This window comes from Trachemys scripta, chromosome 5 (assembly GCF_013100865.1).
Source record: "Trachemys scripta elegans isolate TJP31775 chromosome 5, CAS_Tse_1.0, whole genome shotgun sequence".
Classification (NCBI taxonomy): domain Eukaryota; kingdom Metazoa; phylum Chordata; order Testudines; family Emydidae; genus Trachemys; species Trachemys scripta.
In genome coordinates, this window is record NC_048302.1 from 94674581 (window position 1) to 94693529 (window position 18949).

The 18949-nt window shown below is 43.5% G+C and overlaps 1 protein-coding gene across 2 annotated transcripts in view; it reads left to right on the forward strand.

Annotated features, from left to right (window-relative positions):
• The first annotated feature begins 2267 nt into the window (after positions 1–2267).
• The window catches only part of BEND4 (BEN domain containing 4), a 31487-nt gene continuing 14805 nt past the window's right edge, over positions 2268–18949 (forward strand). For both annotated transcript variants that reach the window (XM_034772648.1, XM_034772649.1), the window contains exons 1-2: positions 2268–2978; positions 12281–12844. In XM_034772648.1, the coding sequence (XP_034628539.1) occupies positions 2564–2978; positions 12281–12844 (979 nt within the window). In that variant the 5' untranslated portion in view covers positions 2268–2563. The remainder of the gene's footprint in view (positions 2979–12280; positions 12845–18949) is intronic.

Consider the following 18949-nt stretch of genomic DNA (forward strand, 5'->3'; position numbering starts at 1 on the left):
TCCAACCATTGGATTGTGTTATACCTTTTTCTGCTACATTGAAGAGCCCATTATCAAATATTTGTTCCCCGTGTAGATATAAACTAGAATCAAGTCGTCCCTTCAGTTTGTCTTTGTTAAGCTAAACAGATTGAGCTCTTTGAGTGTCTCACTATAAGGGATGTTTTCTAACCTTTTAATCATTCTCATGGCTCTTCTCTGAACCCTGTCCAATGTATCAACATCCTTGAAGGTCTGTGGCTCAGCAGATCAAGGGCTGGAGCCATCTCCTATTAAAGTCAATAGAAGGCCCAACTAAATTCAATTAGCGTTGGATCAGGGCCCAAATGTACTAGACTGTCAGCTTTCAAGATTTGTGTTTAAATCATGGCTGTGTTTTAGGCCAGTCAGAAGGGACAAAGCAAAGAGGAGGAGGGAGGATGCTAACCACACAGATTATAGATTTTCTATCAAATGATCATGTTCATGCCCCTCCTTTAACATTGCTTCAGCACTGAAATGGTGCATTTCGATATCAAAACATTTCATTTCCAAGTGGAAGATCAGTATCCTTACAAAACTTTATTCCTGTTGCTTTATTTCTATTACACTAAAATGAATTAAAAATAGGGGGGGGGAACAAAAAAAAACCACTTGGTCAAAAAACACAGTCTCTCAGAAAACAACAAAATAGGAACAGAGGGTCCTGTGGCACCTTTAAGACTAACAGAAGTATTGGAGCATAAGCTTTTGTGGGTAAAAACCTCACTTCATCTGAAGAAGTGAGGTTTTTACCCACGAAAGCTTATGCTCCAATACTTCTGTTAGTCTTAAAGATGCCACAGGACCCTCTGTTGCTTTTTACAGATTCAGACTAACACGGCTACCCCTCTGATACTTAACAAAATAGGATTGACTTTGATGTAATAAAAAAACAACTGTAATTGCAGCCTTATTTAGACATTTCTGGCTGCCCCAAAGAATGCTAGTCAAAAAACTTATCATCTCTATAAAAAGTCCAGCTTTAAGAAGTTTACTCTACTTTTAGAGATGAGATTGGTTGAAGATTTTAGGCTTTAATTACTTCAGTAAGGAGGATTACTTGTGATTTCACGGAGTACGATTTAAATAAATAAACAAGAATGAAATGGGTGAGCGATTACCACAATAAGCAGCAGCAAACGCCACGTGATGACAGGGAACGGACGCCTCCCTTAAATCTAAGTAAGGTGCTCTGTAATTTTACTCTCAAAAACCAGAGGGTTTTTTGTAATCCTGATAAATTGGAGCAGCAGAAGCGAGAGAGGAGTGGGGCAGAAGAAGGGAAACGTTAATGCAAAAGATGAAATTGCCTCGCGTGAAACGATGAGCGGTTTGTTATCGTTCATTTTTCTCCAACATATCATTCAATTTCAGCTGCCTCTCCTCTCACCCAGATCCCCACCATTTCTCAGAAACGTCTATCTATGGCATCTCATTCTCTTCCTGCCTTCCACTAGTATATCATTCTTTCTTAACTGTCCCTCTAACGGTTTGGGGCTGAGAGGAGATGGCAGTGATCCACGTGTCCGGCTCCTTTGAGCAGTTGGCAAAAAACAGACAGAGAGATGTTGCAAATAATGTTAAATGTGATTAATCTCTCGGATTCCTAGAAATCTGACATGCATGAGTTACAGTGAAACCGGTTTTATTTCGCCATGAAATGTTTTTGCATAATAAGAAAGAAAATGTCCTCTGTGCCATAATCAGCTGTGACAGTCCCTGAACTCCCAAATACTTTTATTTATGGCGTTATTTCATCTCTAATAAATGGGAACACGGGCTGCGACCGCAGCCTGCGCGATGGAGGGAGCCACCCGGGGATGGGGGGTGAATGGCAATTAGACACTGAGGTAGCCTGCAAGGTGCCTGTGCGTGCAAACCAGAGCCACTCGCCGCCAGGAGCACGGAGAGGGGAAGGGAGCGGAGCTCAGCCTGGGGAGAGGCAGCGGGAGCCGGGCAGGAGCCACAATCACAACCGCTGCCAAGCTTTGCCAAACTTGCGGGGCCCCCTCCCTCCGGATCTCCTCAAAGTTCCGTTTACACTGCAGGGGAGCCTGAGGCGGGGCGAGCTGCAGCATCCTCCCCGCGGCACAGCGGAATCGGTGACCCCCCTCCCCGGGGCGCTTCTCCTTCCTGCTCTGCGGCTCGCCTCGCCGCACAGCCAGAGGCGCTGCAGCCCGCCCCGCGCAGGGCTGTGCCAGGGGCCGGGCTGGGAAGCCGCTGGTCCGGCGCGGCGGAGGCGCCTCCCGAGCTCGGCTCTTGTCCACCTGCCCGGGCGCAGCCCGCCCCGTGGCTGGACAGGGGCAGGGGCAGGGGGCGGCCGCGCCAAGTCCCGCCCCTCTACCCCATTATCACTAGCAGCGATTACCCTAAACACTTGCTCTTTGCCTCCCGTCTCCCTCCAGGCATTGGCGCGGCAGCCTGTCAATCACCCCGGCACCCCAGCGCACCGGGCTCCGCCGTGCCACAGAGACAGGCGGCGGCGGCGGCAGACGCAGCCCCGGCGGGAAGGGGGCCGGGGAGCCGCCGCCGCAGCGGCGGGATGCTGATGATGATGGAGGAGGAGATGCAGGCGGCAGAGGAGGGGCCCAGCCTCCCCAGGCTCTACCGGCAGAGGAGCCCCTACAGCGTCCTCAAGACCTTCCCCAGCAAGAGACCAGCCCTGCCCAAGCGCTACGAGAGACCCACCATGGTGGAGCTCCCGCACCTCCGGCCGGCGGGGCAGCCCTTCCCGCCCGCCGCCTCCAGCAGCAGCGAGCCGCACCACTACCCGGCGGCGCCCGGCTCCTACCCCAGCGGGCCCGCCCGAGCCGCCTCGCTGGGCCACCCCAGGACTCCCGCCCCGCCGCTGGGGCCCCAGGCAGCCTCCTCCTCCTCGGCCCGCTACAGCCACGGCCAGTCGGGGGCCGCGGCCAGCGGCGAGGGCGGCATCAGCAGCAGCCTGGAGCTGAGCGCAGGTACCAACTCTTCTCGGCAACTTCGTGTGGCACTTTCCGAGGGGCGGGCGGGCGGGCTGCCGAGCGCCTGGGCTGGAGGGAGGCGGCAGAAGGGGGTTCCCCGACGGGGACAGTCACCCTGCAGCGTGGGGCTACACGCGGGCCGCCCCCTTCCAGCTGGGGGGGCGCACCTAATAAGGGGGGAGAGAGACCCTGCAAAATGAGGCTTTACCCCCAACACTTGGGGCGGCTGCTCCCCTATGGGGAAAGGGGCTCAGCCCTTGTGCGCATCCCCCTCCCTTTCCCAGGGCTGCTGCTCCCAGCAAGCGGAGGGGACGTGCTACTAGCACTGGGAGGATGCGGAACCAGGGGCTCTCTCTGCCCTCAGTGACTTGTACAGGCATAATTATCTCTCGCTTAATAACTAAAGTTCCTGCACACCCTTTGCTAAGTTAATGGTGGTACCTAACCCATATGAAACCTGCCCAGAAAGGACAGAGAGCCCTCGCTCTCTGCTAGGAAGAAGGGGCGGTTCCCTCTTCCCCCTTGTTGATTCCAGACAGCGAAGCAAACCTTTCACGCCTTGCCTAAACCTTTTGCCATCACAGGGATTAGTTTTCGGAAGGAAACCCACTCAGCAAAAGCTGCATCAAAGATTGCTGATGCCTTTTCTGTTAGGGCTCTCTTGAAAGCTAATCTTGCTGTCTCAGAAAAGTGCTCACCTCCGATTTCTACTTCTGCACATCATAATGTACAGAGACACAACAAGGCTGAAATCTTCCAGGTGCCCAGGACATCAATGACTTGATTCAATGGAATTTGCAAATCAGGGAAGGAGAATGGTCTTGGGCTTTTTACCACGGAAAGCAAATGATAATGGAGAGATTAAGAGGCTGTAATGAAGAAAAAGAAAAATAGATTGCTTGCTTCTTTACAGTATCCTCACACACTGTAGAGAGGAACAGGCGATCAAAATAATTTTTCTCTAAAGGTGTAACATACTAAGATGTTAAATGCATATCTTTCTTCTAGTGATGGTTTGGAGTTAAAACCCACATAGATCTTGATATGCAACCTAAATTTGGCATCAGGAAATGGGAAATTGCATCTTTAAGCAGAGTACAATCAAAAATGAATTACAATAAATCCTATATAATTGCATAGGTCATTCTCTTTAATGAGATTTTATTAACCTGACTGTCAGGCTTCTGAGTCAGGCAGATATTTTATCTTCTTCAACTGATAAAAGTGTCAGCTATAAACCACCATATAAATATTCATAAATCTACACATCTGTGGCAGCCTATCAGCATCATTCTTTTGGACATTAAAAGCATTCTAATTACTTTCTGTCTAGCAGAGCTGAAATGCTGCCTGTTATAGTATGTGCTTGGCAGGCATGATTGCTTTTGTTTGGCATCACAAATAGCAGCATCCTGTTTTATATACTGATGGTCCAGAAAATATTCAGGGTTTGACTGAACAGGATGAATATTAGGAAGCACCATCTGGTTTTGATAACATTGGGTATATTAATTCATCTGTTAATTTTTGACACATCATTGATTTATTTATTTAGAAAAATTGGATCCTGTTTTGGTATGTTGATGTTGCCTTTGAAAGAAATGTGATGACGTTTCTTTACTAAACAGCACGATAGCCATATATTCTATTAACTAGACTGTGTTTTAATGCATATTTGCTCTCCAGTTTATCTAACACATTGCTACTTCCCTAAAATCTCTACAAATTTTCGTATATTACCAAACAAGTTTAATCCTCTATATATAGTCTGAAAATTAACTACTTTGATGAACAAACTCCATAACCCATGCCAGTAGATCATACTTCTTCCTCTATAAAAACTATTGAATTTAAATAATTTAACAGTATTATTTCACTGTTTTATGGTACACAGTCAAGCACCTACTGATAAACATGATACCTATGATTTCTTTACAGAAGTGGAATACTCTTTAGAAGATATATATAACTGTCTGGTAAATAAATGTACAAGGCCTTATTTACAACAGAATGTTCTGTGCAGAAATCCTGTCCTTTGAGAAGCAGGAGTTTGGACTTTCTGCTATATTACTGAATCATACAAGTATTTAGGGCCTGTTCCTAAATTTTGCAATTGACTTCAATTCAACACACCCCACCCCACCCCCACAATAAGAATATTGTTTGCAGAGTTCAGCACTATTGAGCTCTTGCCTCATTGCCTGCCCATCCACGCCATACTTTTCATACAACTAGCCACACAGGCATGCACTACACAGCCTCCATAGTTGTATACTTTCTGAGCTAAGCAAGAAGAACCCAGTGCAAAGGGAGAGTGGGTCACAAGTGGGGCCAGATTAAGGCACAGGCATTATAGGCTGTGACAATGCGGTTCTGGCGGAACCCAACTGAGAATGCCAACTCAGGACAAATTGCTCAAATAGGGCAGTTACAGCCCAAGGCTGGGGTTTTTTCCACCTCTAAGGCAAACCAAACCAGCCAGACTAAGAGGACTTCAGTCTCACCCCACTGGCTAACCGCAAGTCTCACAAGCAATCTCCTTAGATACTCCAGTTTCCCAGTATTACCACCAGTACCACTCGTTATGGGGACAAATGGTTATGAAAACCAATACCCCAGTAAAAGAAAAAGGTTCTCCTGATCCCAAAGGACCAAGCCCCAGACCCAGGTCAATATACAAATCAGATCTTACCCACAAATCACGCTGTTGCCAATCCTTTAGAATCTAAAATCTAAAGGTTTATTCATAAAAGGAAAAAGATAGAGATGAGAGTTAGAATTGGTTAAATGGAATCAATTACATACAGTAATGGCAAAGTTCTTGGTTCAGGCTTGCAGCAGCGATGGAATAAACTGCAGGTTCAAATCAAGTCTCTGGAATACATCCCCCGCTGGGATGAGTCCTCAGTCCTTTGTTCAAAGCTTCAGCTTGTAGCAAAGTTCCTCCAGAGGTAAGAAGCAGGATTGAAGACCAGATGGAGATCAGGCATCAGCCTTATATAGTCTTTTCCAGTTGTAAGAACACCTCTTTGTTCTTACTGTGGAAAATTACAGCAACATGGAGTCTGGAGTCACATGGGCCAGTCCCTGCATACTTTGCTGAGGTACAAGGCGTATCTGCCTTCTCTCAATGGGTCCATTGTATAGCTGATGGTCCTTAATGGGCCATCAAGCAGGCTAGGCAGAGCTAATCTCAGCTTGTCTGGGATGTCACCCAGAAGCATAGCATAAGTTTGCCATACAGACAGTATAGAGCCAATATTCCTAACTTCGACTACAAAACTGATACACACATATAGACAGCATAATCATAACCAGTAAACCATAACCTTGTCCTAGACACCCCATTTGACCCCCTTTATACAAGATTTGGGTGCCACTACAGGACCTTGGTTGCAACAATGATCTATATGGTCCCAGTTTATGTCAATAACGTCACATAGGCCCATGCCTAGGACCCTGCCTCCTGAAGTGATATTAGAATTTCAACTTTCATTTAAAAAAAAAAAGTCTATAGTTCTTATGGCTCTGAAGAAAATCTTGAAAACGTGAACAGAGTATAACCAATGCAGCGATGTTTGCCTGAGTTTGCAGACAGCCTGAAACAATAGCTCCAAGAAATGTAAGCTGGTCCACACATATCTATGTGATGTTAAGTCCAAGCCCTACTGCTGAGAGTGGGGACTGCCAACACCATCCTGGCAGACAACTGTGTGTAGCTATGGCTACACTAGAAAAAAAGGTGTGCATTTACAATGAGGTACTGGACATGTAAATACACACTTTTTTTTTCCTGGTAGACTTGACCTGTATGTCAGGAGAAGAGTGCAGTGGGCCTGGTTTATATACACAAAGCAGATATACTCTGGATGAGTACTGGGGAGGCCCAGCTGCAGCTTCCAAGGGGAGAGGGGTTCCACTCTCACCTCTACTGCCCCCAAGGGGAGGGAAAGCCCTGCTGCTGCTCCCAGGGTAAGAGAATGGCCCTTTGCTGCCATTCTTGTCTCTCTTGGGAAGTAGAGGATCCCTTCCACCCCCAGTCACCAGACCACTGCACTGGGGTTGGGCCCTGTATATCTAGAGCCGTGGATTGCCTTTATCCAGTCTTAGTCACAACTCTGTCACATTCAAGTCAAAAATGTGTATTAATAATCCTTGAGCACACTTACTCTAGTAAGAGCAACATCATAGCCACCCCACTTACTCAGGAAAGGGCTGAGTGAATAGACTGACCTTGCAGTGTGCCCTGAATTTCAGTAAAAGGGCTTTGCTGGACCAATAGATGAAGTGAATTGCAGAGTCAAGGGTTGTCACTGAGAATACTATACTGTCAGTAACCTAGTGTTCAAAATTTAGGATTATTACCTAGAACACCCCAGTTAGTCAAAAGCCAGGATGATGCAGCTGTAGAGAGGAGGTTTGTAAGATGAACAGAACCCAAGCCATGTAGGGATATAGGGATTAAGGTCATCACTTTGAACTTCACCTAGAAATCAACTCAAATGTTCTATGCTCAATACATGGACCACTATTACGCAAGCAGAATGCTGCATTCTTTACTAGCTGTGTTTTAATAGATGCTTTGTAGGTCATTTTGGACAAATCCAACTGGGAGGTAACAAAGGCCCTAGATCAGACAGACAGGCATAGATAACCATGGCAAGGTCCCTATTTGAGAAGACAGTGAACTCCTGGCCAGATATAAGTGGGCGGGGGCGGGGGCAGGTCACACTGCTGCTACCTGAGAATCTAAGAATAGCTTAGTATTTATTAGAAACCCAATCTCCATTAGGTCCTTATTGTGCTAAACACTGTACAAACACATTGCAAGCGATCGTCCCTGTCCCAGGGATCTTACAATCTAAGTACCCAACAAAGACAAAAATATTCATTATCCCCATTTTGTATATGAGAGAACCAAAGCACAGAGACACTAAGGTTGGCAATTTCAAAATTACTAAGGGATTTGGCCCCCCAAACCATTAGAAATTAATAGGAACTGAATGGGAATTGGGCATCCAAATCTCAAGTGGCTTTGAAAATCTTACCCTAAGCAACTTGGCCAAGGTCACATAGGAGGTCTGTGGGAGAGCTAGGAACTAAATCCAGATCTGCTTAGTCACAGTCCAGTATTTTGATCCTAAGACCATCCATCCTCTACACTGAAGAAAAACCCTAGAAGTTACCACTAGGGGTAAACATACCACAATTTGGGATGTGATGACAGTGATATTCCATCAACTCACTTCATAAGAAATTTTAAGGTGGTATGTGAACCAATGAAGTTTGGGAACTTCTGGTGTAGAGGGAGCAGATATTACACCACTATCTCATCTAGATAGTCCCTCAGACACATAAGCATAACTACTGTCTGGTCTTGTTGAGTTTCAGAGACCTCATTCTTGTTGAAGCCCCTGTATTGGTCAGGCACTGGGAAAGTTGAGAAACCACATAGTTTCAGTCCAGTGAAAACAAGATGTAGCGATGAGAGAGAGAATTGTAGCAGACCTGACATGGTATTATCCACTATTAGCCTGCACTCATAAGTAAAATAGTTCAGCTAGGAACTGTCATTCTTTTAATGGTCTGATCATGATCTATTAGTATTTTATGGGCCTGTTCTGGCAAATCCTCACCTCGGGGAAAAAACTCCTGTTGAAGTCAAAGGGAGCTTTGCAAGAGTAACAACTGGGAGAATCTGGTGTAATAGAATTACAAGGTTAGTGAATCTTAAAGTGGAGCTAAAGCAATACTAGAATAACACCTTTATAAAACTATTCAATTTTAATTTTATGCAATCATTTCAGCAGAACACTTCTTGGGAAATACATGTGTATTTCACATTATGTCAATTAAGAATCATGGATCGGTGTTATTCAATAGCATTCATATAAAAACCAAAACTTATCCATTTCTAAGTTACGATAAACTTTGCATAGTGCATTCATTTCTAACTGCAGTCTGCAAAAGCTAAAAGAAGAACAGGAGTACTTGTGGCACCTTAGAGACTAACAAATCTAAAATACTGATTGCTACAATATGTGCTAAATGGGGAAAACCTGTTTGTTTTTAATCATAAATAATGAATTTTCATTCTAGTATTTTAAGTCTCTTCTGTTAACTTCCATTTTTATAATAAGAATGAATGAAACTTTTAAATATTTTTCCATATTTTCTGTTATTGAGTTGTACTAGATCCAATACTAAATTCAAAATTAAGCCAATACTCTTATTTCCTTTACACTTTGAGCTATTGTTGTACTGAGTATGGCAAATGCACTCTAAATTTATAAAAATATTTAAGTTATTTTTGAGTATACTATAGACTTGATCTTTACTGATTTTAATGTACAATATGGTATTCCCCAACATTTATATTTGAAATGTCAAAATATATATTTTTTCTAGCTTTTAGGAAAAATGTTTGTACAGTGTTTAATCCCATTTCAGTTGTTTCATTCATATTTTGTCCCCTTGCAACAAGGATACATAAAGAGTGAGTAACTGCTTTGTCAATTGGGACCATGGTGATTAAAATGCAAACAGTAAATACAACTTCAGGTCTGGAATCGGATTATAGGATTAAAATGAATGAAAAATTGCTGTGCATTAGGATTTCAAAATTCCAATCAATATTATCCTTTGATTTGGTTTTCTTTTTTGCTAACGGAAGTGAAGAAATGAGAGAAAGATACCACATCTTGAGACTGTTAGTGCTTATATTTTTTGATTTTATGTCAATCAGAATGTTACATTTAGAAAGCTCCATTATCACTAGGCTTCCATTTCTGGAATTTATCTAGGTATTTATGTTTACGTTGTATCTGGTGGGCTATACCATATTGTTTCTGGTTCATCATTCTAAGGGTTAAAAACAGCAGTACTTACATAAGGTTTTAGTAGGGAGTAAACAACAACATTGAATGTGAGATTACTTTGAAGTATATAGGTATTGTGTAGTGTTGCTACTGGGGTACAAGGCTGAGTGCACAGTGCCTTCCATTACTTGAGAAGAAGGCAGGTGTTCCTGTATGCAGGGCCGGTGCTACCATTTAGGCAAACTAGGCAGTTGCGTAGGGCGCCAAGATTTGGGGGCACCAAAAAGCGGTGCCCCCAATTTTTTTTTTTACAGCGTTCCTATGCCCCCTCCCCGAGTGCACGGTCGCCGCTCCACTTCTCCCGCCTCCCAGGCTTGCAGCGCCAATCAGCTGTTTGGCGCCGCAAGCCTGGGAGGGTAGGAGAATTAGAGTGGGAGCGGCGTGCTTGGGGAGAAAGCGGAGCAGAGGTGAGCTGGGGTGGGGAGCTGCCACACAGCTCCCCGGGCCGGGGGAATGGGGTGCTATCACGGGGGTACCTCAGGGCGGGGGGGTGCAGAGCTGCCGCAGGGCTCCCCATCCCAGCTCACCTCTGCTATGCCCCCTCCCCAAGCACACCGTCGCTGCTCCACTTCTCCCACCTCCCAGGCTTGCGGCGCCAATCAGCTGTTTGGCACCACAAGCCTGGGAGGGGAGGAGAATTAGAGTGGGGGCGCTGTGCTCAGGGAGGAGGCAGAGCAGAGGTGAGCAGCTGCCGCACGGGGTGGGTGCCTCAGAGCGGGGGCGGGAGGAAGGCGCAAGGTGGAAGTTTCACCTAGGGCACGAAACTTCCTTGCATCGGCCCTGCCTGTATGTAGTAGCATTTTTGTAATGTTGGTTTTATTAACTGCTGGGGTGAGAGGTTTTCCTACATTTTTAAAATAAAGAATGAGTGGTAGGAGAAAGCTACTGTATATGTTTTAGTCTAGCCCTGCCTCTGGCACATGGCCTATACAGGAGCTTGTTTGTGGGTCCTCAGAAGCCAGCATGTGGCTGTCATCCTCAGTTTCTGTGCCAGGAGATTTCTCCCCCACCTGGATCCAGGAATTTTAAAGACTTTTATGCTGGTTTGACCCTTTTACCTTGTGTAAAGGAGCCAGAATGCTGGAGAGAATCCTAACCCATGTCATTTCAAATGCTCTTCAGGGAGAGTTGTACTAACCTCACTAGGAGCAAGTAGATTTTTCCACGAATAGACAGCTTTGTGGAGCCAAGAGAAGCACCATCTCTTGAAAGCATGTGGGGGAGTCTGCTGTTTTTTCATGCCAACTGTGTGGTGTTGGGCCTGGTCACCTTCTTTAAAAATTATGACCAAGATTTTCAAAAGCAGCTAAGGATTTTGGGTGCCTACCTTGAGACACCTTAAAGGTGCTTGATTTTCAAGGGGCCTGCTGTGTTCATCCCTTTCTGAAAATCAGGCCCCTTTCAGGGTGTCAAGCTGGACTCCCAAAAAACACAGACACACACACAGCAGTATTTAAGGGAGGCTCACATATCTTCCTCTAGATTCAGGAATGATTCAAGTGCTCACTCTTGAATCAGTGGAATCTGCACATATTCAGAGTCCAGAGTGGAAGGAGGAGATGCAAGGTCTAAGCACAAGACCAAGCTCAGCAAGGAAAAACTCATGCCTGGAAGATTTGGTGGGAAGAGGGGAGCATGGAGCACAAAAATATCTGTATCTAATAGCAGAGGTGAAAGTGGGCTGGTATGGCGTACCAGTAAGGAGTGGCCAGTACACAGCTGACGTTAAAGCGCTGCCATGGCAATGCTTTAATGTCGCTACCCCTTTTCCAAACCCCCCCCCCTTCCAGGGCTGCCAATGGGGAGGGGTGCAAAAGGGCAGCTGCCTCGGGGCCTGGCAATTTAAAAGGGTCTGGGGCTCCTGGTCGCTGCCATAGCAGCGGCTGGAGCCCCGGGTCCTTTAAATCACTGCCAGAGCCCCAGGCTGGACAGTGTGGAAGGGCTGGCTGGGGGGGACTGACCCCCAGCCCTGCCCCTTCCGGGGGGCCAGAGCCAGGCCCCCATACCGGTAAGTCTTATCTTACTTTCACTCCCGTCTCACAGCTTATGTTTTGCTACAAGACAAATATTTATTTGGCCTTACACCTGTAACAAATTGTATCAAATTTGTGTTTTCTTCCCCATTTTCTTGTCTTAGTCACTGCTTAGCACAGTACTGTTTCAGAGGGATTATCATCCCAATGCACTTCTGATTAACAGCAAGGTCACAAGGGTACTCTCAAAATAGAAGCAAAGTAAGAATGATTTTAATTCTCAATGTTACCAAAGTATTAGAGCGGGAAACAATTTTAATATGTTCAAAAAACACAGTGTAAGCTGCTCTAAATCATTAGACTAGTTGTGTGTGTGTTAGACTAGCTAGTACAGTCTGACATATCTTTTGCTTTAGTTTGCTGTGATTCATCTTTTCTTCTGTTTCAGAGAGTCGTATGATTCTGGATGCCTTTGCCCAACAATGCAGCCGGGTTCTTAATCTTTTAAATTGTGGTGGAAAACTACTGGACAACAATCACTCTCAGTCCATGATTTCTTGTGTAAAGCAGGAAAGCACAAGTTATAGTGAAAGACAAGAGCAGTGTCAGCTGGGGAAAATGGTCCATAGTCAGACGTCAGACAATTTAGACATAGAGATGCAGTATATTCAAAAGAAACAACAAACCTCAGCCTTTCTGAGGGTTTTTACTGATTCCCTTCAAAACTATTTGCTTTCTGGGAGCTTTGCATCTCAGAACACCTCATCAGTAAATGATTTTGGCCATTTGGCAGATGTGGATCCACTTTCAACCTCTCCAGTACACACTTTAGGTGGATGGACATCCCCAGCAACCTCTGAATCCCATGGTCACCCATCATCATCTACACTTCCAGAGGAGGAAGAGGAGGAGGAGGAGGGATACTGTCCCCGATGTCAAGAGCTAGAGCAGGAGGTAATTTCACTACAACAAGAAAATGAGGAACTCCGGAGAAAACTAGAGAGCATTCCAGGTAAATATTTCCAGGCCACGTAATATTTTATTTATGTTAACATCAACTTTACTTTATGTAATATACTGTACCTAGATTATAGTATTAAAACTAGTTTTAAAGGTTATAATGGGGGTTTCATTAGCACTTGCCAAAACAGAGGAACTCATGTTAAGGCTCCAACCGTAACTTGCACAGTTGTGCCAGCTATTACACTTAATTTTGCATCATATACTATATTATCTGCTGATAAATGTCCATATGAACTGCTAGACTTAGACACATGTTGTGAATTCTGGAAAGAATGTAATTATAACTCTGAATTTGCTTCGTTTGGGGGCATTTAAGTCATTGTAAGTAGGTTGTCATGGTACTTTAAAAGATGTGCTTTCATATTGATTGCCTCTGCCGTTATTTAAATGGTGATTATAATTTGCAAACCTATTTATTTCCTCTTTTCTTAAAAAAGCACCTATTCAAAGGTCACATGTGTCCATCCTTTTAACAAAGTGGATACAAAATTTAAATTGAACTTTATCCTCCTAAAAAATACACCCAAGCCGTCAAACTTAAAAACATTCCTCCCAACTCTTCTCACACATCTCCAGGAAGAGCATGGAGAAAGAGAGTATCTTTGCAATATGCCCTGAAAGTTGAACTCTGTCAGACCAAAGCAGGGAGAAAGAGGCCAATATATGTTCCACAGTAGAAAATTCCTCACTGAAAACACTCTCGACCCTTTTTTAAACCTGAGGGCTATTAGCACTTGACGTCAGCTGCGGTGTTTGAGCTGTGGTATTGCATAAGAACAAAATATCAAAATATCTTGAATCCAAGCCCTTTAGACCTTAAATATAGGTAAAAAGCAAAACCTTGAGTAGTACCAGAAACAAATGGGAAGCTAGTGAAGACTAAAGCACACATGTAACATGCTCCTTTTTGGACACACACAAAACTAGTGGATTGCAACCTTCTGCATTTGCTAAAGGTTTTGAAAGTTTTTCAGGTATAGTCCCATATAGAGCACATAACAGTAATCCACCGTAGACATGACAAAGGCATGGATAACTGTAGAGGGCTGCGCCTGAAGAAAAATATCAACCTGCTAGCCAAGCACAAATGGAAAAAAAAAAAAAAAAAAAGTATACTTGGCCCAAGTTGTTTGAACGTCCAGATGAAGATCCCAAAAGACCCCAAGTTACAAATCTGAACAAAAAGCAGTTTACATAGCTTTCACTCTTTCTCTTGGTATTCCCCTCAACTGCTAATGTCTCTTACTTATCTGGCCCGATCCTCAGTCAATGAGCTCTCACCTAGTGTGACTGTAACGCTTGGAGGGGCAACACTGAGAATGCCTACTCAAGGCAAACTGCAAGGAATAGGGCAGACAGTTCCGAAAACTGGTGGTCTATTCTATAATTAGATTCACCAACCCAGCAACAAAACAGCTTCTGTAATACCACACTGGTTATCAAGAAGCCAAAATACAGTTCCCTTTAAGCAATACAGCCTTTATTTCCCATTAAGATAGCCAAGTCTAATATAATGAGAGATGATTAACAATCTTATTCACCATACTTAAAATTCTACCAATCCCAAGGGACTGGACACATTGCCCACCACCAGGTCAATGAATATTTCAGATCTCACCCAAATACATGCTTACAGCCAATCCTTATTAACTAAATCTAAGATTTATTAATCAAAAGAAAGAAGAGAGTTGCTATGATTAAATAAAAAATAAAAATAAATAAATGGCGCTATACCTATCTCATAGAACTGGAAGGGACCCTGAAAGCTCATCAAGTCCAGCCCCCTGCCTTCACTAGCAGGACCAAGTACAAATTTTGCCCCAGATTCCTAAGTGGCCTCTTCAAGGATTGAACTCATAACCCTGGGTTTAGCAGACCAATGCTCAAACCACTGAGCTATCCCTCAATATACATGCAGAGATGAGTAAAGTTCTTAGATCAGTTTCAGGGAAATCTAAGGATTCCAGGTACTGCCACAGTTGCTTTGCTATCAAGGAGGACATGAGTCTACATTGTAGTCCAAAGCACCCCAAAAGTTCCAAGAGCGCCAAGGAGTGAGTCTGCTTAAAAATCAAATGGAGAGGATGTCTTATTTGTTGTCCCACATTCTGACTTCACGCCAGTGTGGTTCTGCCAGCACAGAGGCTGACTGTCTAGTGTGAATCAGTGTGATCTTATCCACAGACTAGTTAGCAAATTCACAGCACGAGACACTCTCCTCTGTAGGTGAGCACATAACTCTGATCAGCAGAAGTGTTTTGGATGGTGAATCAAGACTTTGCAGGGTTTATGAGGGAGCCAAAGAAACTTTATCACAAGATTCTATAATTCTTTGTGACAGTATCATACTGTAATAACCCTCTGTCCCCACCAGTGCTCCACATTTTTTCTTTACTCTTTCATCTGTTGCAGGGAGTCTGTATACCATGGTGACCTGTTAGAGTAATGCAGGTGAAAAGATGGTTTAAGGGGGCAGTATGTCAGGACAGAGACCATTATAATGTCCTATCAGATCACTAAAAGAGTGCTTAATGACTTCGTACTTTTTCCCTTCAATGCTGTATGGAACTGAACTGGTTCTGTTAGTCTCCAAAGAAAGACCAATACAATAAATAATTTTTTTAAAGTAGGCTTGATTGGGAAATTTATGGTCTGTCCTCAAAATGGAATATGACACTCCTGATGGCAACATTATAAATAAAAGATAAATGCAACAGTCTGTTCCTTCTTCTCTTCTATAGCAGTCTCAGAACAATTCTCTCCCTTTCTTTCAGATAGTGAGCATTTTCTACTGTTTGGTATGTCACCCCCACACTACCCCCATGGAGTTTCAAGGAGTCCGCATTCTAAAAATAGATGCGGCAGCACATTTCTAACGGGAGCTATGCAAAACACCATTTGCATTGCTGACAAAAAACAGGGGGGAAAGGGTTTTTCTGGGGATATACAAAAGCAATGAAGTTGTTACTTTGGTAGAATTTTTACTGAGGAAAAACTATACCTGGACCATTTAGATACAGATGGGGGGAAAAAAATATGACTTTTTGCCACCAACTCCTCTCCTCCACCCCTAAGGTCCTACATTGCCGTTTGAGAGGTCCTCAGTCTAATGGCAGCCTTTCAGCTTGTAGTGTGCCCAAGAGTCAGTCGTAGGTAGACTGCCTGAAAGGATGCTATGAAACATGCCATTTGTTCACCAAGGAGTTGAAGGCATACAGAATAGGGCAAGGTTTACTCATGTATATTGCTAAAACTGAGACAGTTACAATGGTAAAATGGACAACTTATTTGTGAAGCTCTAAGTACCTACATGGGAACAAATATTTGATAATAGGCTCTTCAATCTAGCAAAGACATAACCCAATCCAATGGGTGGAAGCTGAAGCTAGGCAAATTCAGACTGAAAATAAGACATAACAGAGAGAGTAATGAACCACAAGAACAATGTACCAAGAGTTATGATGGATCATTGGCAAGTTTTAAAGCAAGATTGGATGTTTTATCTAAAAAATGTACTCTAGTCCAATCACAGCTACTGGACTTGAGTCAGGAATTAATTCAGGGAAGTCCTATGGCCTGAGTTTTGCAGGAGGTCAGACTAGAATAGATGATCACAATGGTCCCTTCTGCCCTTGAAATCCATGTATAACTTGGATCTGAGGCACGATATATATTAAGTGCCCCAGGGATTCAGATACATAGAGTCTCACAAATTATGAATACCACATACTGCTTCCATTCTTGCTGTGACCAAAAGGGAGGTGGCATTGATGAGTGGTTAAAGAAGAGGCCTAGGAGTCAAGAGATCAGGGTTCTCTTCCTGGCTTTGGCTTGCTGCATGGCCTTGGACAAACCACTCAGCACGCGCACATGCATGTGTGAAAGAGTGATACTAGGCAACTTATGGGCAGAGAGTTTTCGGGAGGCAACACAGAGATAGCCATCTTCTTTTGCCCAGCCACAGAAAATACTCCGGTTATTTCTTCATGGGGGAGTGGATGAAGAAATTAAAAAGTGTGGAGGACTAACAAGAGAAGGTGTGCACGGTAGCCAGAGGGTGAGCAGGGTAGATTGGGCAGCCACAGAAGATATGAAAAATAAGTTTTTCATTGCTGTTTTTTTTTTTAAAGCCTTGATGTTCACTTTGAATCACTGTCTCAGTTTCTGTTGATGCTTTGAACATTTTAATCTGATCTCTCCACTCCTGATCAGCTTCCCAGCTTCAAAGTGTGAAGTCATCTTACTAAGCAAACCTTGAATTAAATTAATGAATGTTTTGCAAGGACTAGTGTGTCAGAATACCCTTTGAATTTGTGTGGTATAGCTGCTCTCTCAGCTTTGCAACTTCATGGTTCTGGTTTAGTTTACTAAAACAGTCTGTTCCAAATACACAAATTCTTACACCATACACTCCTATTACTATACATGCTACAGTATCTTCTGCTGCTATGGGCCTCATTAACCTTATTTTTTTCCCCATGCTTCACATTGTTTGCATGGTAAATTCTATGGAAAGTTACTGTGGGAGAGTTTTTGTTGCAAGCCATGGAAATCAGAGCAAAATATGCAAAAAGTTATGGATCAACCTTGCTAGAATAAAGTCCCTTTGGAGATTTGTACCTCAAATTTAATTTTTGTGGGGGCAACTCCTAATCTTCTAGTTAAACTTATAGTAGCTACTGCCCCTTTCTACCTAGTCATCTTTATCGGCTCAAGGTTCTTTATTATTCATTAGCAATATAAACGTGTAAAGAGGTTTATACAGAGTGCCCCTGCCCTGAAGAGCTTACAGTCTAAACTGAGATGTAAAGGCTGAGGGGAGGGGACAACCAATCAGTAGGGAGAAAGAAGAAGAGAGGACAAGAGTGACAACAAGAGCAAGAATGGGTTTTCAGATACAGGGGCAACCTAGAAAGCAACAGTAGGATATGGATGTTTCAAGTTAGGGGATGCTTTGCCACCAGTTCTCTTGTGTGTCTCTAGTAGCATAGGGCTTTTGACTGCCACTATAGGTCAATTAGCCTGATCTTCTGTGCCCCTCTCCTGTTGATTCCCCTGCTCCGAATTAACTTTCTATATGCTGTTCTCAGTAAAATGTGTACTGTTTTCTTATTCATGCAGCCATCAAATTGCAAAAATACCAATTTGTCAGCAGTTTTGAAAACAAACATGAAAACCACGAATTCCTGGCAGATATACAGCCTTTTTCCTATACTGCTGTAACCTCTGGGTCCTCTCATCACCTTTTCTCCACCTCACTGCACTCCATCACTTTTCTTCACAAGCTGACACATACAGCTCCAGCCATCTTTTAGCTTCTCTCCACTTCATGGGTTCTTTACTGTCTACCCCAGGTCCCTTTGAATCTCAGCTCCAAGATCTACATTATTCTGTGAATGCAAGTTGTTAGTGAAATATGTTTTTGGACAAAAATAATACAATCCATGTTATTCAGAGTACTTTTCCAAATATATCAGGGTGAAAAGCAACTCAGTTTATCTGACCAAAAGTCTGTATTACCATGTACTTTCTAAATAGGGGGTTTATAAACATTGTTCATTACATCTTTTTTGACAGTCAAGTCCCAATTCAGACATACCCTAAAGTGAACTTAAAATGTCTTAAAATGAAGACTCTCTCAAGGTCCAGCAAGCAAGGACACCAGTCACTTGCAAAGATGGAATAGAGAAATCTCCTTTAGGGATAATACCTAAATGAAGGTACTGTAGATTTTTTTTTGTCTGGAGTATTTAAAGATCGACAGTACCATATGATGGGAGGCATAAAATGGCAATAATGCCATACATCATTTGAACCTGAATGGCAGAGGAACACCAGTTAAATGTTTCAGCTACGATGAATATTACAGTGCTGAACACATCTTTACCAATAGGCATCGATGTGTATATATGCATGTGTGCACAAAGTTCTTTTAGAGTAGATTTTTTTCCAATTACTCTCATCCTGTGGTCAATGGCCCAGCCAACTACTCTTAAAGTGTGAAAACAACATAGTCAAAACCATCACAAGCAGTGCCCCAAAACATATTTTGTGCAACACAAGAAAGCAAACTGTAATACGGCTAGTTCCTTAG